General features: G+C 52.7%; 1 protein-coding gene across 13 annotated transcripts in view; it reads right to left on the bottom strand.

The window, feature by feature from the left end:
* The window catches only part of WDR45B (WD repeat domain 45B), a 41,388-nt gene that overhangs the window by 3,901 nt on the left and 18,670 nt on the right, over positions 1-18,817 (bottom strand). For 6 of the 13 annotated variants that reach the window (XM_049113808.1, XM_025468426.3, XM_049113814.1 and 3 more), the window contains 5 exons: positions 17,862-18,052; positions 17,202-17,287; positions 16,392-16,493; positions 15,679-15,800; positions 14,053-15,050 (listed from right to left, as the gene is read on the bottom strand). In XM_049113808.1, coding sequence (XP_048969765.1) covers positions 14,938-15,050; positions 15,679-15,800; positions 16,392-16,493; positions 17,202-17,287; positions 17,862-18,052 — 614 coding nt within the window. In that variant the 3' untranslated portion in view covers positions 14,053-14,937. Of the gene's footprint in view, positions 1-14,052; positions 15,324-15,678; positions 16,077-16,391; positions 16,494-17,201; positions 17,288-17,861; positions 18,053-18,817 lie in introns of those variants that run through there. The other 7 variants (XM_049113809.1, XM_025468427.3, XM_049113815.1 and 4 more) reach the window with 5 other exon arrangements.

Here is an 18,817-nt window from a genome sequence, read left to right as displayed (position 1 = left end):
AGGGGTGTGGAGCAGAGAAGCCCTGTGATGGTGGTCTTCCCTCCCTGGGGCCTCCACATCGGCCCCACGCTGGACCCAGTCAGTGTGCAGCACCACAGGGAGGCAAAACCTGAACTTCTTTAGCCAAAGGATGAAGAGGAGGGGTATCTGAGATGGAACTATGAGAAGATCCCCTAAAGTCCCTCTGACACCCTGGGTTCCCTGAGCTGCATGCATGTGCCTGGACCTGCGCCAAGGAAGTAGGAGCTGTTATTACCTGAACTGCTACATAACTGACTCCTGGTTCACGCAGGTGCAGACCCAAGTGGGACCGCCTGGGCCTGAAAACCAGTGGGCACCAGAGCCAAAGCCCACCCCGGGCAGATGAGCACGTCTGAACATAGATGGATTGCTTGCTCCAAGAAAAATAAAATCAATATTGTCTACAGGATTTTAATAAGATTCAGAGTAGCTCAGTCAAAATGTCCACAATACAATCCAAAATTACTCACCATATGGAGAGCCAGGAAAATCTTTTAAGGGGAAAAGAAAGTTAACATATGTCAACTTAAATGTGTTGGAATACTCAGAGCTTTTATATAAATATCTTTTATTGTAACCATACTCCACGAAAGAAGGGTACATGCTCTTGAAATAAGTCATAAACTTTAAAGTGAAAAATACAGTGGATAAAAACATTTGGAAGCAAACGAACTCTTTGGGACTTGTAGGAAAATATAAAATCTAAGGTGTATGGTAATTGGATTCCCAGCAAAAGGAGACAGACATTGGTGTAAAAAAATCTTTTTACAAAATGGTTGAAAATATTCCATATTTGACAGAAGACAAATATAAGATTCACAAAGCTCAGTAAACCCCAAAAAGTTAAACTCCAGGAAAACCATGTTAAAAATACCAGTGACTAGTGAAACTTAAGATTTAGTCTTGAGGGATGCCCAGGGGGCTCATTGATTGAGCATCTGCCTTCAGCCCAGGGTGTGACCCCGGGGTCCTGGGATCGAGTCCCGCGTCGGGCTCCCCACAGGGAGCCTGCTCCCCCACTCTGGGTCTCTGCCTCTCTCTGTGTCTCTCAGGAATAAATAAAATCATAAAAAAAAAAACTTTGAATATTGTAATAACTAACACAAAGCTAAAAGGTAAATTAGGGATCCCTGGGTGGCGCAGCGGTTTGGCGCCTGCCTTTGGCCCAGGGCACGATCCTGGAGACCCAGGATCGAATCCCACGTCGGGCTCCCGGTGCATGGAGCCTGCTTCTCCTCTGCCTGTGTCTCTGCCTCTCTCTCTCTCTCTCTCTCTCTCTCTGTGACTATCATAAATAAATAAAAATTTTTTAAAAATGTAAATTAAAATGGAATGCTAAAAATATTTCAAATACAAAAGGAAGCAGGGAACATAAAACAAGGGAAAACCATGAACTAAGCAAACAATAACGAAATCATCAACAGTTACGTTCAATATAAAAAGTCTCGACATAAAAAAGCTTGTCAGAAGTTCAAACAGTCCCGTTTTCAAATGCATCAGAGAGCAGACTACGTGGGCACCTGCGTAGCTCACTCACCTGCCTTCGGCTTAGGTCGTGACTGCAGGCTCCTGGGCTCAAGTCCCACATGGGGCCCCCCAGCAGGGACCCTCCTGCCCTCCCACTCGTGCTCTGGCAAATAAAAATCGTTAAAACAAAAAAACCACCCACCTAGGACTAAAATGTAACCAAGGAGGTAAAAGACCTGTACTCTGGAAACTAAAACATTGATGGAGAAGATTAAGGATAAATTAAGTCGAAAGACATTCCATGGTCGTAGATTGGAAGAACCAATGTTGTGGAAATGTTTATACTGCTGCCCAAAGCCTTCTACAGATTTATTGCGGTCCCTATCAAAACACAAACAGCATTTTTCACAGAACCAGAACAAAATCCTAAAATTTGTACTACGAGAGACCATAATAGCCAAAGCAACCTCAAGAAAAAACGAAGCTGGAGGTATCACAATCCCAGATCTCAAGATCTTCTATAAAGCTATAATAAAATAGTATGGAACTGGCACAAAAAGAGACACAGAGATCAATGGAACAGAACAGAGAGCCCAGAAATAAACCCAGTTAATCCATGACAAAGGCAAAAATACACAGCGGGGAAAGGACAAATGGTGCTGGGAAAACTGGACCACTTTCTTGTACCATCCACAGAAATAAACTCAAAATAGATTTAAGACCTAAATGTGAAATCCTAAAACTCCTAGAAGAATAAAAGCAGTAATATCTTGGATGTCAGCCACAGCAACATATTTATGAGTATGTCTCCTCAGACCAGAAAAACTAAACTCTTGGGACCACACCCAAAGGAAAGCTCCGCAAAGGAAACCATCAACAGAACAAAAAGGAACCTACGACCCCAAAGAGCTCATTTGCAAATGATTTATCTGATAGAGTAGCATCCAAAACAAAGAACTTACACAACCTAACACCAAAAAATAACCCGATTAAACTATGGCCCGAGAACCCAAATAGACATTTCTCCAAAGAGGACCTACAGATAGATGGCCAGAGGCGGCCGGCGGATGGCCAACGTACAGGACTTCTTTGCCTTTAGCGCCCGCAGTTCTTGGTCGCGCTGCGTGGAAAAATGAAGAGTCGTGGGCAGCAGTGGTTACTGAGCGATAGTACAGAGCTCCACGGAGGGCTCGGAGAGCACGCCCACCAGAGTTTCTGAGCCGGTTGTTTTTTTTAATTTTACTTATTTATTCCTAAGAGACAGAGAGAGAGACAGAGGAAGAGATGGGGGTGGGCAGAGACCCAGGCAGAGGGAGAAGCAGGCTCCCTGCGGGGAACCCGAGGCAGGACCCGATCCCCCCGGACTCAAGGATCACGTCCTGGCCGAAGGCAGCTAGACCGCTGAGTGCTGAGCCTCCAGGGCGTCCCTGAGTCTGGGAGTTTTTTATCTGATTAACCCTTCGTGGCCTGTAACCCAGTCAGGTTTTTGTCCATTCATGGGGGAAAGGGTAGAGGGCTCCTTCCGGGGGGCGGGGGCGGTGTGCAGTCCTTTCCACAGCGCTTTCCTTCCAAACACTGCTCCTCATCACCAGTCATCAGGGGAGTGCAAGTCAGAACTCCGACGGAGATGGCCTCACACCTGTCAGAATGGCTATTATCAAAGACAAGGACTGACCAGTGCTGGTGAGGACGTGGAAAACAGGGAACTTTCTGCACTGTTGCTGGGAGTGTGAAGTGGTGCAACCGCTGTGGAAAACAGTATGGAGGTTCCTCAAAAAATTAAAAATAGAACTACCCTGTGGCCCAGTAATTCCACTAATGGGTATTTACCCAAAGAAAATAAAAATACTGACTTGAAAAGGTACACACACCCTTAGTTTACTGCGGCACTATTACAGCAGCCAAGTGTCCATGGATCAATGCATGGATGAAGATGGGGGGGGGTGCACACCCCCACACGCACTGCAGGTACTACCCAGCCATGAAAAGGGATGAGATCTTGCCATTTGCGACACGGATGGGCCTGGATGGTGTCCTATCAAATGAAGTAAGACAGACCTACCATGTGACCTCACTCATACGTGGAATCTAAAAACGAAAACAAATGAACAAAGCAGAAACAGACCCATAAATACAGAGAACTGGTGGCTGCCAGAGGGTTGGGGCCAGGGAAGGGGATGAAGAGATACAAACTTCCAGGTAGGACGTCAGGCACGAGGGTGACAGAGCACAGGGGACGTCGGGGACAGCGGGGCCTATGCTTGCGGTGTGGAGCTCCAGGTGACATGCAGAACTGCCGATCGCTGTGCTGTTCGCCTGAACGACCAGACGTCGTGTATCCGCTATACTTCAAAACTAAATTTTTCAAATAAAAAAGAGATTGTCAGACTGGATCAAAAAATAAGGCCCAACTTACTGAAGTGATGAGGACAGGTGAAAAGTAAAAGGCCGGGAAAGACATATCGTGCAAACATCAAAAAAACAACAGGAGCGGCTGTGCTGACGTCGAAGGTCGCAGAGCTCCCCACGGGGAGTTACCGGGAGGGAATGAGGACGTCCCATAGGGCCTATGCCCCTCCTCGCAGGGACGTGAAGGAAGCCAGGGCCCCGGTTTTACTTTCTGAGAGTAAGGCACTTGGAAGTGGCCCTGGGTCCCGCCGAGTCCCCGCCGAGCTCCACAAGAGCGAGCGCCTTCCTTGGGTGCGCGGGCGGTGAGGCCCGGGCAGGAAGCACCTCGGGGACCCGGCGGCAGGCGGGAAACTGCACCTGGGGCTTCAAAACTGACCTCTGGGGCTCCACCAAGGGAGCCGGAAAGACGACAGCTGTTCCGGACTCCCCCAGGAACCCCCTCGGGACACCGGCGGGAGGCCTGAGCTGAGCCCGCGTGCAGCCCTTCCTCACGCACAGCGGCTCTGCGGGCCGGAAGACGCCACCAGTCGTAACTCAAGGGAAAAACACAATCTGGAGAGAGCCTCCGACCCAGCAGGGCAGGGATGGCCTGACCAGGCCACGGAGGTATAGCAACCGTGATGACCGAGTGGGGCACCGACGGCACATGGGCGACGTACGGACACACGGAATCCTAACAACTTAAAAGGAAGGTTGGGGGTTAAAAACACAACACTAACCAAAACGAGGGTCTCCGATGGGCTTAGCACGCTGGGCATAGGGAAGCCGGCTCTGCGCTTCAGGAAACGTCAACAGGAACCTCCAAAGTGAAATGAGAACAAGGGTGGAAATACGTCAAGCAGAGCAGAATCCGGGCTGCGGGGCGGGCCGCGCCCATGGGCTTACAGGGGCAGCAGGGGGAAACCGGGCTCTTCAGGGATGCAGGTGATGTTTGAAGCAACGCTGATGGATAATTTCCCCCAAATCCGTGTCAGACATGAAACCACAGGTCCAGGAGTTCAGGGAACAAGATTAATGCCCCAAAAACACTATTACTAAGCAGATCATCCCTTAAAAATATCTTATTTATCTGAGACAGAGCGAGAGTGAGCAAGCATGAGCAGGGGGAGGGGCAGAGGGAGAAGCAGACTCTCGCTGAGCAGGGAGCCCAATGTGGGGCTTGATCACGGGACATAACCTGAGCCACCCAGGCGCCCCCAGGATTATCATTTTCAAAGTAGGAGGGCAACAGAGAAAACAGCAACGACTGTGGTGGCCAGTAGTCCAACTATACCAGTAATCACTTTTAACATCGGTGGTTTAAATGCACGAAGTATGGGATCCCTGGGTGGCTCAGCGGTTTGGTGCCTGCCTTTGGCCCAGGGCGCGATCCTGGAGACCCGGGATCCAGTCCCACGTCAGGCTCCCGGTGCATGGAGCCTGCTTCTCCCTCTGCCTGTGTCTCTGCCTCTCTCTCTCTCTGTGACTATCATAAATAAAATAAAAAAATTAAAAAAAATAAATGCACCAAGTAAAAGATTGTCAAAGTGAATCTAAAACCAAGATCCTGGGGGTGGCCCCGTTGGCTCAGCGGTTTAGCACCGCCTTTGGCCCAGGGCGTGATCCTGAAGACCTGGGATTGAGTCCCACGTCGGGTCCCTGCATGGGACCCTGTGTCTCTGCCCCTCCCTCCCTCCCTCCCTCCCTCCCTCCCTCTCTCTCTCTCTCACTCTCTCTCTCCCCCTGTGTGTGTCGCTCATGAATAAATAAATAAAATCTTAAATAAACCCCACCAAGACCCTACTACATGTTGTCAACAAGCAACCACTGTAAATATGAAGACACGAGGATTAAAAGGAATGGCTGGAGAAAAAGATGTCGTGCCAAGGCTGATCAAAAGAGAGGAAGAGGAGTTCCAGTCTTTCCAGACAGAGCTGGCTTGAAACCAGGAAAGTTAGCACAGATCAGGGCGCCAAGTAACGATAAAGGGGTCACTTCTCACACAAAATAAATGAAGCAAAACCCAAGAGAACTAAACAAAACAGACAAGTCCACGTTACATGTAGATACATCAGCACTGGGGCTGCCTGGCCGCTCCATTAGAGCTTGCAACTCTTGATCTCAGGGTTGTGTGAGCCCCACGTTGGGTGTAGAGATGACTCAAAAATAGAACTAAACAGGGAAGCCTGGGGGCTCAGTCAGTTAAGGATCCAACTCTTAATTCAGCTCAGGTCATGTCAGGGTCATGAGATTGACTCTCACATCAGGCTCTGCAAGGAGTGTGGAGCCTGCTTAAATTCTCTCTCTCCCTCTGCCTACCCACCCCCATCACGCTCATGCACTCTCTCTCTCTCAGGGGGAAAAAAAAGATACATCAACACTTATCTCTGGGAAATCAATAAAAACAAGCAGAAAGTCAGCAAGGAGGGAGAATCTCTGAGCAGCAGCATCAACAAACTTGGCCTCATGGTTAGTGAAGGGCTCTCCTGGCAGCAGGACACGTTCCTTCCATGTGCGTTGAACAGTCACCAGTACAGACACATCCTGGGTCGCAAACACTATGAACTTGAAAGAATTAAAATCAGGGGCAGTATGTTCTCTGATGGGTAAATAAACTAGAAATCAATAGCAAATGCAAATTTTAAAACCTCACATGTTTGGAAAGGAGACAATGTATTTTGGAATAATCCATGCTGTAAAGAGGAAGTCTCAAGAGGAAGTAGAAAATTAAAAAACCTAAGAACTTGTAACAATGAACATGAAAATATATCACATTTGTGAAATGCAAGGCACCCAGGTGGCTCAATGGTTGAGTGTCTGCCTTCAGCTGAGGGCATGATTCTGAAGTTCCGGGATTGAATCCTGTATCGGGCTCCCTACAGGGAGCCTGCTTCTCTCTCTCTATGTGTGTGTCTCATGAATGAATAAATAAAATCTGTTTTAAAAATTGTGAAATGCAGGGCAGCCCGGGGGGCTCAGCAGTTTAGCACCACTTTCAGCCCAGGGCCTGATCCTGGGGACCTGGGATCGAGTCCCACGTCGGGCTCCCTGCATGGAGCCAGCTTCTCCCTCTGCCTCTGTCTCTGTCTGTCTCTCATGAATAAATAAATAAAATATTTTTTAAAATTGTGAAATGCAGCTGAAATAGCATTTCTGTGTTTTAAGGAGGCTCCCACCCAGTGTGGTGTGGGCCCAATGTGGGGCTTCTGATCTCATGACCCTGAGATCAAGATCTGAGCTGAGGTCAAAACTTGGACGCTTAACCAATTAAGCCCCCCAGGTGCCCCCGAAATAGTATTAGGTTGTGATCTCGGGGTCATGAGATCAAACCCCACATCAGTGCTCAGGGTGGAGTCTGCTTGAGGTCTTCTCTCTCTCTCCCTCTTCCCCCTCACTGTGTGCACACTCTCTCTCTCAAATAAATGAATATATCTTTTTTTTTTTTTTTATTTTTTTTAAAGATTTTATTTTATTTATTTATGATAGTCACAGAGAGAGAGAGAGAGAGGCAGAGACACAGGCAGAGGGAGAAGCAGGCTCCATGCACCGGGAGCCCGACGTGGGATTCGATCCCGCGTCTCCAGGATCGCGCCCTGGGCCAAAGGCAGGCGCCAAACCGCTGCGCCACCCAGGGATCCCTGAATATATCTTTTAAAACAATTTTTTGAAGATTTTATTTATTCATAAGAGACACAGAGAGAGGCAGAGACCCAGGCAGAGGGAGAAGCAGGCTCCCCGCGGGGAGCCCCATGCGGGACTCGATCCCGGGGATCAGGCAGACGCTCAACCACTGAGCCACCCAGGTGTCCCTGTTTTTTAGAAATCTTATTGGATCCTGGAACTTAGGGAAACCTCGGACATAACATCAGGTGAACACAAGCTAAAAGAGCAGACCTCAGTGCCCAAACAAGACAAGAGATACAGTCTTTGTGAAAGCAGCTGGAGAAGTGACCGAACCTATGGACCCCTACAGCCTTCATTGAGCAGCAGCGGTCCCGCGGGGCCGGCAGGAGAGGATCTGATTTCCAGGGTGACCGTGCCGCAACAGCCAGGATGTGCAGTCGTCCACAAAAAATTACAAAGCGCAGAAAGGAACAGGAAGCGGTGGGCCATTCACAGGAGAAAAAAATGGACAAACCATCTGTGAGGAAGCCCAGAAAGTAGACTTACTAGACCAGAGACTTTACTGAGTTGTCTTAATATGCTCCAGGAGCTGGTGGAAACCACAGACTGCTAAGTCGGAACAGTGTAGGAACAGGTAGGGAAATCAGAAAAGACAAATTATAAAAAGGAACCAAATAGAAATTCTAGAGCTGAAAAGTACAGTAGCTGGAATAAAAATTTCGTGTTAGGTGTTTAAAAGCAGATTTGGGCAGGCAGCAGCAAGAATCTGTGAACTTGAAGAAGGGCAGTTAAAACGACCTGGGGGTGGGGAAGGCAGCCGCGGGACGCGGTCCAGCACACGTGTCCGTACTGTTAGGATCCCGGAGGAGAACTAAAGAGGAAAGGGCAGGAAAGTAGATGAAGAAACGGAGGTTGAACACTCCCGTCTGATGGACAATGAGCGAGAAGCCGGCGAAGTTCAAGCAGGAAAATCTCAGAGATCCGCAGCCTACATCAGACTCCATGGGAACAGACTGAAAGCTTTTCCTATAGGATCAGGGAGACAGGAACACCTGCTGTCGCCTCTGCTGTTCCGCAGCGCTCTGGAGGGCCTGGCCGGGTAAGTTAGGCGAGAAAAAGAAAAGGTATCTAAATTGGAAAGGGGGGTGCACCCGGGTGGCTCAGCAGTTGGGCGTCTGCCTTCAGCTCAGGGCGTGACCCCACGGTCCCAGGATCGAGTCCCATATCGGGCTCCCGGCAGGGAACCTGCTTCTCCCTCTGCTTGGGTCTCTGCCTGCCTTTCTCTCTGTCTCTCATGAATAAATAAAATGTTTTAAGAAAATAAATATAAATTGGAGAGGAAGAAGGGACACTATCTCTATTGGCAGATGATGTGATCGTACAGATGGAAAATCCCACAGAATCCACACACAAGAAGCTACTGGAGCAAAGATGCAAATGCAGGCAGGAGGCAGTGCACAAGGCCAAGGCACAAAGGCCGGCTGTATTTCTGTGCACCAGCAACGAACAATCCAAAAAGAAATGAAAACAATGCCATTTATCAGAGCATTAAAAGAATAAAACCCCCAGGAGTAAATTTAACCAACGTGGAAGATTTGTAGATTCAGGATGACAAACCACTGCTGAAGGCAATTACAAAGGCCTGAACAATGGAAAGTTCCTCCTTTGTTGCCAGGTAGGATGATGGCCATCCTCCCCAAGCAACGCATAGATTCAGCACTGTTCCTCCCGTATGCCCAGTGGCCTTGTGCAGAAATAGAGAAGCCAATCCTTTTTTGTTTTTTTAAAGATTTTATTTATTCATGAGACACACAGAGAGAGAGGCAGAGACACAGGCAGAGGGAGAAGCAGGCTCCATGCAGGGAGCCCGACGTGGGACTCGATGCCGGGACTCCACAATCATGCCCTGGGCCGAAGGCAGACGCTCAACCACTGAGCTGCCCGGGCGTCCCAGAAAAGCCGATCCTTAAATCCATGAGGCTATCAGGGGCTTTAAGTAGCTAAAGAGCCTTCAAGAAGCTGGAGAACTGACACTTCTTAGTTTCAAAACTTCCTACAAAGGTACAGGAATCAAAACTGTGGTTTTGGCATGAAGAGTAGACACATGGGCCAATGGGATACAACAGAGTCCAGAAATCAACCCAAGCATCAATGGCCAATGGATTTCCAACAAGGGAGCCAAGAACATTCAAGAAGAGAGAATAGCATCTTCAACAGATGAATAACCACATGCAAAACAAGGAAGCTGGAACCTAAGCCCATTTCATATACAAAAGTTAATTCAAAATAGATCAATGAGGGGCACTTGGGTGGCTCAGGCGGTTAAGGGACCGACTCTTGGTTTCAGCTCAGGTCATGATCTGCTGGTGGTGGGATCAGTGTGGAGTCTGCTTCAGATCCTCCCTCCCCCCCTACACTCTCTCTCTCTCAAATAAGTAAGTAAAATTTTCTAAAAAAAAAAATGAATCAACGACCTAAACTATCAGAACTATAACTATAAAGAGAAAATATAGAAATAAACATTCATGACTTCAGAATTGGCAACAGATTCTTAGGTTTGACACCAGAAGTATGAGCAACAAAAGAAAATGTCAATTAAAATTGACCCATAAAAAACTGAAATTCATACATCAAAGGATATTATCAAGAACGAAGAGGCAGCCTACAGAACAGGAGAAAATATTTATAAATCATGGATCCCATAGAGGTCTAGAACTCAGAATATATTTAGAACCCTTAACGACTCCACAAAAAGTCAACCCAATTTAAAACCACACAGATGCAGCCCGGGGAACCTCTCCACGTGGACGGACCCGGACACGAAAGGACAGAGAGCGGGTGACTCTCCACACGGAGGTCCCGGGGGGAGGGGGGAAGAGCCCCCTAGGTGGCAGGTGACACAGGCTCCGGGGGCCCAGGGGGCGGAGAAACGGGAACGTTTTGCTTAATGGGCACAGTTCTCGTTTGTGACAATGAAAAGTTCTGGAGACGGTGGCGGCGGCGTCAACTGTGGACGGACTTCGTGCCACCGAACGGTACCCAAAGGTGGTTAAAGTGGTGAATCTTGTGTGTGTTTTACCAGAAAAAAAAAAGCGCGAAGGACTAGGACAGACGTTTCTTCAAGGCTACAAACACCCGGCACGCGGCGGGCAGCTGCTGCTCAGGGACCGGCTCGGAGCCACGGACCCACTGCACGGCGCCCACTGGCACGGCTCCCGGGAGGGGCTCCGAGCCTCGGGAACACGGAAAGCTGCGCGGGGTCCCAGCATGGGAACAAGGCCCATGTCGCCGGGGATGAACGGACCAGCGGACACGGTCCCTCATGGGCCGTGGCCTCACAAACCCCAAACAGGTGCAGATGCCATCGGGTTAGGGGGAGGCCAGGGGTCCTCGGGATGGAGCGGGGGCAGAGGGGATGGGGGACCGGGGACGCATTCCCCGGTGGCAACCCACCGGTGGGCCCGGCTGAATAGGGCCGGCCCCGGGGGACGCAGGGGGACCGCGGTGCAGGGGCCAGGGCCGAGGGAGCAGCCTGCGGGCACCGATTCTGATTCGCGGCCCTCGATACTGTAGCAGAGTAACTTTCCGTGGTCTTAAGTCACTCTGCTTGTGGCCATTTGTCCCCGCAGCCACAGGAAACTCCTGTCGTAAGGTTTCTAAAAAAGCCAGAAGTCCGCGGTGGCCGGAGCTGGCATGGAGGTGGTAGGAAGGGACGCCGGGGCCTCTGTCAAAACCCACGCACGCCGCGCAGCCCCGGCGAGGACTGGGCCAACTGGTAACTGGATGGAAAAGCTAAAACCTTGAGTTACTGGTTAGTGAAGGCGCGTGTCCTGGTGGCAGTGCCTGCGCGGCTCCACCCGAGCCTGGAGCTGGTGCCGCAGAGGCTGCGGACGGCCTGGAGGGTGACAGGCACGGGGAAGGGGACAGGCTCCCTCGTCCCACTGCCCCTCCTTCCCTTGCAGGTCCTGCGGGACAACAAAGGGCAACGTTTACAACGTGGATGAACTAGAAACACTCTGCTGGGGGCCCCCAGGGGGCCACCGGGAGGCTCCGTGGCTGAACATCTGCCTTCGGCTCAGGGCGTGACACCAGGGTCCTGGGATGGAGTCCCGCGCCGGGGGGGCGGGGGGAGCCTGCTTCTCCCTCTGCCCGTCTCTGCCTCTCTGTGGGTCTCCCATGAATAAATAAATAAAATCTTAAAAAAAAAAAAAATCCCACCCCATGCACTGTTGCCTCCTGCCCGTCAGGCGCACTCTGGCTTTGGCTGGTACCGGTGCACGTGTGTGTTTCCATGGCTGTTGCATAAAGCAAATGGTTTTAATTTTTTTTTTAATTTATTTATGATAGTCACACACACAGAGAGAGAGGCAGAGACACAGGCAGAGGGAGAAGCAGGCTCCATGCACCAGGGGCCCGACGTGGGACTCGATCCCGGGTCTCCAGGATCTGCCCTGGGCCAAAGGCAGGCGCCAAACCGCTGCGCCACCCAGGGATCCCTAAAGCAAATGGTTTTAAAATTAATGCCCAAACCACAAAATTTCTAACCTGAAACCCACAATATCAGCACGTGGGAGGGACAATGTAATGAAAACTGCAGGTACAAGGAGCTCTCGGACACGCGGTCGGTCTTTACCACGGGCAAGCAGCGTTCAGCAGCCCCACGGAGTTAACAGGGGTGGCGGGATCACACGCCTCGGCCGAGTCGTTCGCCTCCCGACCACACACTTGGCCGACCCGTCAGAAACCAACGTAAGGCACATTAGCAGAATAAAGGACAACGTGAGCACTTGAACAGATGCAGAAAAACTACACGACAAAATCGTGCCCCCAGCCCCACGGCTGTGAACCCGGTGAGAGCCCAGGGCGCCCCGCTGCCCTCCACCCGCCACCTGCCATGGGGGGCGGAGCGAGAACAGCTTCAGCAGGGTTAGATGCTTAAAACAAAACAAAACAAATATTTGTGATCCTCAGAGACACAGAACATATGGTATCTGCCGGGTGCGTATGCGACACCCAGGTCACGACCAGAAAGTGCTGCACACGAGTGTGACTGCTGCTCAGAATAAAGACAAACAGATGTTAGAATCGCAGACGTCCACAGCTGCACCCTGAACATGCACGACGACGTAACAAAGACTGCTCAAAGGACCGGGAACATTTGCTAAGAATCAGATACTAATTTTAGAACAAATAGTATCTGAAATAAGACGTGGTTAAAAGAAAAATATACGTTGTCACAGGCTTTAAAGCAGAATGGGCAGTGATAGGGCATCAGTGGTGAGTCAGTGGTAGATGAAAATTAACCTATTTTTCTTAAAAAAAAAAAAAAGGAAAAAATATTTAAAAATCATATAAACAGGCGCAGTGACTGGTGACCAGGACAGACTGGCTCCCAGAAGGAGACGAGAGAACTGGATGAGGAGATAATGGCCCAAAGTTTAACAAATTCGATGAAAGTCATAAATTTACAGATTCAAGAAGTTCAACAAGGCCCCATGATGATAAATATATAAGGCACACAGAGAAACACCCATTTCCCAAGTCTAAGTTTGTAAAAGAGTTTTCACTTTGAAACCAAACAAGACCCATGAAACACCAGAGAAAAACTCAGAGCTTCCTCCCGCGCAAGTCAATTTGCTGCCACTTACAGACGAGCGGGTCTGAGGCCGCTGAGGAGACGCTAGCACCTGCGTGTCGGGGACACGGTGACAGGGTCCCGACACGCTTGGTCCCTCGGCACGGGACAATCATTTTTGTATTTCGGTAATTGCACCAAAATGCTCTTCTCTGAGGCTATTACCCCAGATACTTTCAAGCCCATTTGGAAGAAAAAGCGGCAGATGCAGCCGGACAGACGGCGTGCCACGGCTCCGGGTCCCTAAAGGGCCAGCAACAAACACATTAGCACCTGGGGGCAACTCGAGGTCATCGGGCAGGCCCGTGAGTCCAGGCGCGCCTCTCCACCCCGACCCCACAAGCCTCCCCGCCCGACCCCGCGCACCTCCCCACCCCGACCCCACAAGCCTCCCCGCCCGACCCCGCGCACCTCCCCACCCTGACCCCGCGAGCCTCCTCCGGGCTCTTGTGAGGGTCGAGATTCCAGGCCCAGCTCCCGAGGTGCCGAGGTCGACCCGAGGCCGTGCAGAGGCCCGGGGGCACCGGGAAGCCTGGTGACGCCGCCGGGGCGGGGGCCCCCGGGAGGGACACGGCCTGCCGGGCGGCCTGCCCCCAGGGTCAGCAGTTGGGGCAGCCGCGCTCCACCCCGTGGGAGCCACTCGGGTCACGGCCATGGCACGCATCTGCCTCAGCCTCCCAGGCCCCACGCGGGCCCGCGGCGACAGCTGTGCCGTGTCCACGCGCGGGACGTGTTTGGGGAAACACAAACCAGGACCGTGTGAACGAGGAGCCCTGGGCCGCCGCACCCGCCCCAGCCCCGACCAGCGTCCCCGACGGAGCCCCGCTCCCCGCGCAGTGCAGCGGCCCAGGGTGGCCGATCCCGAAACTAGGGTTCGGTTTTGTGAGACACAATTGTTTCCCTCAACAGATACGGACTACAACAAAATTAGTCACTTTTATTTAAAAGGAACATTACAAATAAGTGCAAAATTAAATTTCATGATTAAATACACACAAAAGGAACATGCAGACTTTACACTGAAATCCACGTACAAAGGGAGTTGGTTACATGACAGTAAAAGAACTGGCAGGACGACAGCTGCAGCCCCAGACTTTCAACGTTCACAACCGGAAACCAGAACCGTGAAACTAGATTTCTTTAAAAGGAATTTAAGAAAATCAAATACATACTTCCGGGAGCACTAACACCACAGAGCCCATGACTGGCCTCAGCCCCAAATGCCAGGAAAGGTCCTGGTGGGCCTTTCGCCCCAGCACTGCCCGCGGCTGTGGCCTGTGAGCCCGATGCCTGGCCCCCCTCCATCCCCGTCAGGTGCCGCCCTCCTGGGGGCTGGTCTGAAGAGCTACGCGCTGCTCCCCATGCACACGATGGAAACCTGGGGGCGAGCCCACGGAGCGCCGGGCCTCTGCCCCGATTCCAGCAGCTCCGACAGGACGGTGCCCCGTGGGCACGCAGCTGCTGCGAGGCTGGCGACAGGCTTGGGGACGGCGGGGTCGCGGCGCAGGGGGCGCCACCCCGGGCTCCCCAGCACGGTGGAGTCGTTGCTCACGTCCAGATGGAGAAGGAACCCCTCCCTCCTGTTCTAAGGCTGCTGGTACCGTGGCCCCACATGGAGACCCGGGGCCGTCAGGACGAACACGGACACGTGTGCTCACCCCCCGTGACAGACTCAGGGAAAATGATGGAATCTGCGGCCAAAACAAATTTTAATGCGTCCATCGCTGTGTCAGCGCAGTCCATGTGCGGAGCGCCCAGGGCACGGGGCACAGGCGGGGGTGGTGGAAGCACGGAAGCAAGCGTCACAGCTGGAGTACGGGTGACAGGCCAGCAGTCGGGCCTGGCTGCTCAGAGCCACGGGAGCGTCTACACTGCCGGGAGGATGATCCTTCTTTAATACTGGAAACGGGAAGCCCTGCTCGGGAAAACAGACAACCGCAGGATGGCTTCAGGAGCGCAGTCCCAGGGGGTCCTCCGGCCATGAGCACGAGGCCCGCGGGCAGCGCAGCGCCCCAGAGTCTGACGGGCACACTCAGCGCCTTGGGGTGGCCAGCCGTGGGCGCTGCTCGCGCCCGGCGGAGTCACAGCTTGTCATCGGTCATTTCTAGAAACTGCGCGTAGACGTCCCGGATACACTCCCCCTTGGGGTTGAATAGGAACTTGTAGTAGCTGCCGTCTGCGCAAATGGCTGAGACAGAAGGACACCATTTCACTCCCGTGTTTCTCCGCGCGAGGTCAACAGCAGACAGCACCGCGCTCACCCGGAAATGGCCTTGCCCCAGGTGGCCACCCAGAGTGAGTGTGGCTGATGGGGGACCCCCGCCCCGCCCCACGCCCACGGCGGCTGGGAGCCCCGACCGTTCTGGGGGTGCCCATGTTTGACTGACACGTGGGGAAGCCCCGTGGGGTCATCAGTCCAAGCACCCACGAGCTGCTGGGGCGCCCCGGGCCAGGGCTGGTGTTTCCCCTGCGGCCGCACAGGCCCCACGTGGGACCCCGCCCCGGAGCACAAGCACGGGGCGGCCACCGTGGGCCCCACTTACCGATGACGGCATTTGGCTCCGTTCCAAAGGCACAGATGCACGGAGAGCCTGAGGGCACCTGAAACTTGGAGAAACTCCACTTGGAGCTGAAGTACTTTGGGAGGAAGCTGGCGGAGGCCAGACTAGGGGAGGGAGAGAAGGCGGTTACGGCCGAGTCTCGGGGAGGGCCAGGTCCCTCGCAGCCCGAGCCGGGCCGCAGTCTGTCCTTTTGATTGGTCTCGTCACGTGGAAAACCAAAGTGCTCACGCGGGCTCACAGGAACCAGGCAAGTGCGGCACGAGGGGCGCGGCCCCGGCCCAGGTCCGCGATCGGGACGGGGACCGGACCCTCGTCAGACGGCAAGGAGGCCCGGCGTGCCCGTTCCCGCGCCGCACACCGTGGCCACCGACCAGGAGCAGCTGAGGGACACCCATGCGTACAGCTGAAATTCCCTGCGTCACTACCGACTCCCCACATTTCCCTCAGACCCTCCTGTCGCCAGTAACAAATGGTCAACTCCTGTCTCTTCTGCACGGAACATGGACCATGCGTCCGTGTCCTTGTAATAAAGCTACAGGTAGCACGTACTGTGGCCCACGGCCTCCGCAGCTGGGCTGCCAGAGGGTCGCCGCCCTCACTGTCACACAGCCAAGCGCGCACTGAGACCCGACTGTGACTCCACACCCAGTGTGCCCAAAGGAGGGGCGAGGCCTGTTAACTCCGGGGAAACCCACCTAGACTGTTTATTCCTTTTTGGATCTTCGGCAGCAAAAATGTGCACGGTGCCGTGGTCACTGGACACGCAGATGAGGGAAGCGTCCGGATTGAAGTTAATGCTGCGGGGACACAAGACGGAGCTGTGCTTCCGTGCGGACAGAGGAGCCGCCCACCCGCAGCAACAGCCTGTGAGCTGGCCCCTGACCTTGGCCTCCTCGCATTCCTAGGACCCTGAGCACCACTGCCCCCATTCGCCAGCCCACGCAGGCCCCCCTCCAGTAGAGTGGGTGCCAGGGAGAGGGAGAGGCTCCCTGCGGACCCCCCCGGGAGGCCCCGGGGCCCTGAGGGCAGACACCGGAGACCCCACAGGGCTCCACAGGCACAGTCCCTACAGTCACGTATTAATCACGTTTATCACGCGTACCCAAATGCTGCTCAGCACTGGCCAAGGCCACGGGTGCGAAGGACGAAACCCCACGGGCTGCGGTGTCTCACAGGGCACCCAACTGATTACAGATGAGCTAATGAGTTCTGTGGTGTCTGCCTTAAAATACCCCAGGAGAATCAGGGGGAGGCCAGTGGAGAAGGAGGAAGATGGCAAGTACGGACAAGCACGAGGCAGGGCAATGGGTCAACGGCAGGTAATCATATTCCTTCTCCTTGTGTACATAGTCCCACAGTAACAATTTAAAATTAGTCCTAATAAAACAAGCTCACACCTGACCCCCCACAGCAGGTAGGGACCCGGACGTGCCCTCGGTCGCATGCGCCCTGCCCACGTGGCCCACCCAAAGCCATGGCCCTGGGGGAATGGTGGGCTCTCTTACCAATAGATGTTGGCGGCTTGAGACCCTCTTCGTAATTCCTGGATTAAATGCCCTGATGAAGTATCAAATATTCTTATAAGGGTCCCCTTTGAAAAACAGTGAAGTGTTTTATTATCATTCACAATTTTTTAGTTTTTTTAAATGAATATCACACTCACAAACCCATTAGCCCGTACAACCCCTTCCCAAACTCATCCACATCATCTAATGCTCAACTTTTCCCTCCGCTGTCCCCGAGAAGCAGGTGGCTCTCCAGCCCAACAGCACCGGGCAGGAGCCAGAGCCCTGGCGCCAGCCTCCCCACTGACCCCATGCCTCTACGGCCGGGCAGATGCCGAGGAGGACCCCGCAGCCCGGGGGGACGTTCCTGCGGGGCTGTCAGCCCTGTCTAGAGAAACGCCATCTTTGTTCTAACTCCCACGGCTGGTTACAAAAAGGAACAGTGATTCTGCTGCCAAAAACAGGAGCTTTCACCAAGTAACGGGACTCTTCCACGGTCTAGTGAACTCTGACTTGATTCCCAAGAGAAGGTGGGAACCCGTAAGAGTCAGAACCTACAAGGAAGGGGTGCCTTTCTGCGGGGCCCACACGGTACGTCCCCGGGAGCAAGGGCGGCGGGGGCAGGTGCACGGCTCTATCAACGGAGGGACACGCACTTACTTTCTCAGATGCGGTTGCGATTCTTGTTCCCTGCAGGTTAAGAGCAATGCAGCTGAGGACGCCCTCGTGGGCTGGAATGTCCACGGGCGGCTTCTCGGTGCTGGCCAGGTCCACGAGCTGCACGTGGCCTGTGTGTGTGCCCGGGAAGGCCAGGAGGGAGTTGTTACTGTTGGGGCACAGGACGCAGAGGCCTGCTCGGAGACAGAGAAAAAACCCATCAAGGACTCACGACTGTGTACAAGCCTCTGCCCTCTACCTCACAAAAAAATAAAATAAAAAAATAAGACTTAGGCATGGGTTTTCCTTTTTTTTTTTTTTTAAAGATTTTATTTTTCCTAGAGAGAAGACACGTGCACACGTGCCCAAGCAGACGGGGCAGAGGAGAGGAGGAGAGACAGAAGCTAGAGAGACTCTCTGCTGAGGGTGGAGCCCGATGTGGGGCTCGATGCCCTGACCCTGAGACCACAACCTTAGCCGAAACCAAGAGTTGGACACTTAACTGACTGAGCCACCCAGGCGCCCCCAAGGGTTTTCATTTATATCGGACGCACACAATCTTTTCATTGTAAAAGGTACAAGAGGGCCAACTCAAGCTAACTCCAGGGGCACCCGGGGGGCTCAGTGGTTTAGTGCCGCCTTTGGCCCAGGGGGTGATCCTGGAGACCCGGGATCGAGTCCTGTATCGGGCTCTCTGCCTGGAGCCTGCTTTTCTCTCTGCCTGTGTCTCTCATGAATAAATAAATAAAATCTTAAAAAAACAAAACAAAAAAAAGAAACAAAGCTAACTCCAGTGAGACAGCCTCATAATTGGAAACATCTGAACTTATTTTTCTTTTATAAGATTTTATTTATTTATTCCTGAGAGACACAGAGAGAGGCAGAGACACAGGCGGAGGGAGAAGCAAGCTCCATGCAGGGAGTCTGACATGGGACTCGATCCTGGGTCTCCAGGATCA

This window comes from Canis lupus, chromosome 9 (assembly GCF_003254725.2).
Source record: "Canis lupus dingo isolate Sandy chromosome 9, ASM325472v2, whole genome shotgun sequence".
In the NCBI taxonomy this organism is placed as follows: domain Eukaryota; kingdom Metazoa; phylum Chordata; class Mammalia; order Carnivora; family Canidae; genus Canis; species Canis lupus.
This window is presented reverse-complemented; position numbering and strand designations above follow the sequence as displayed.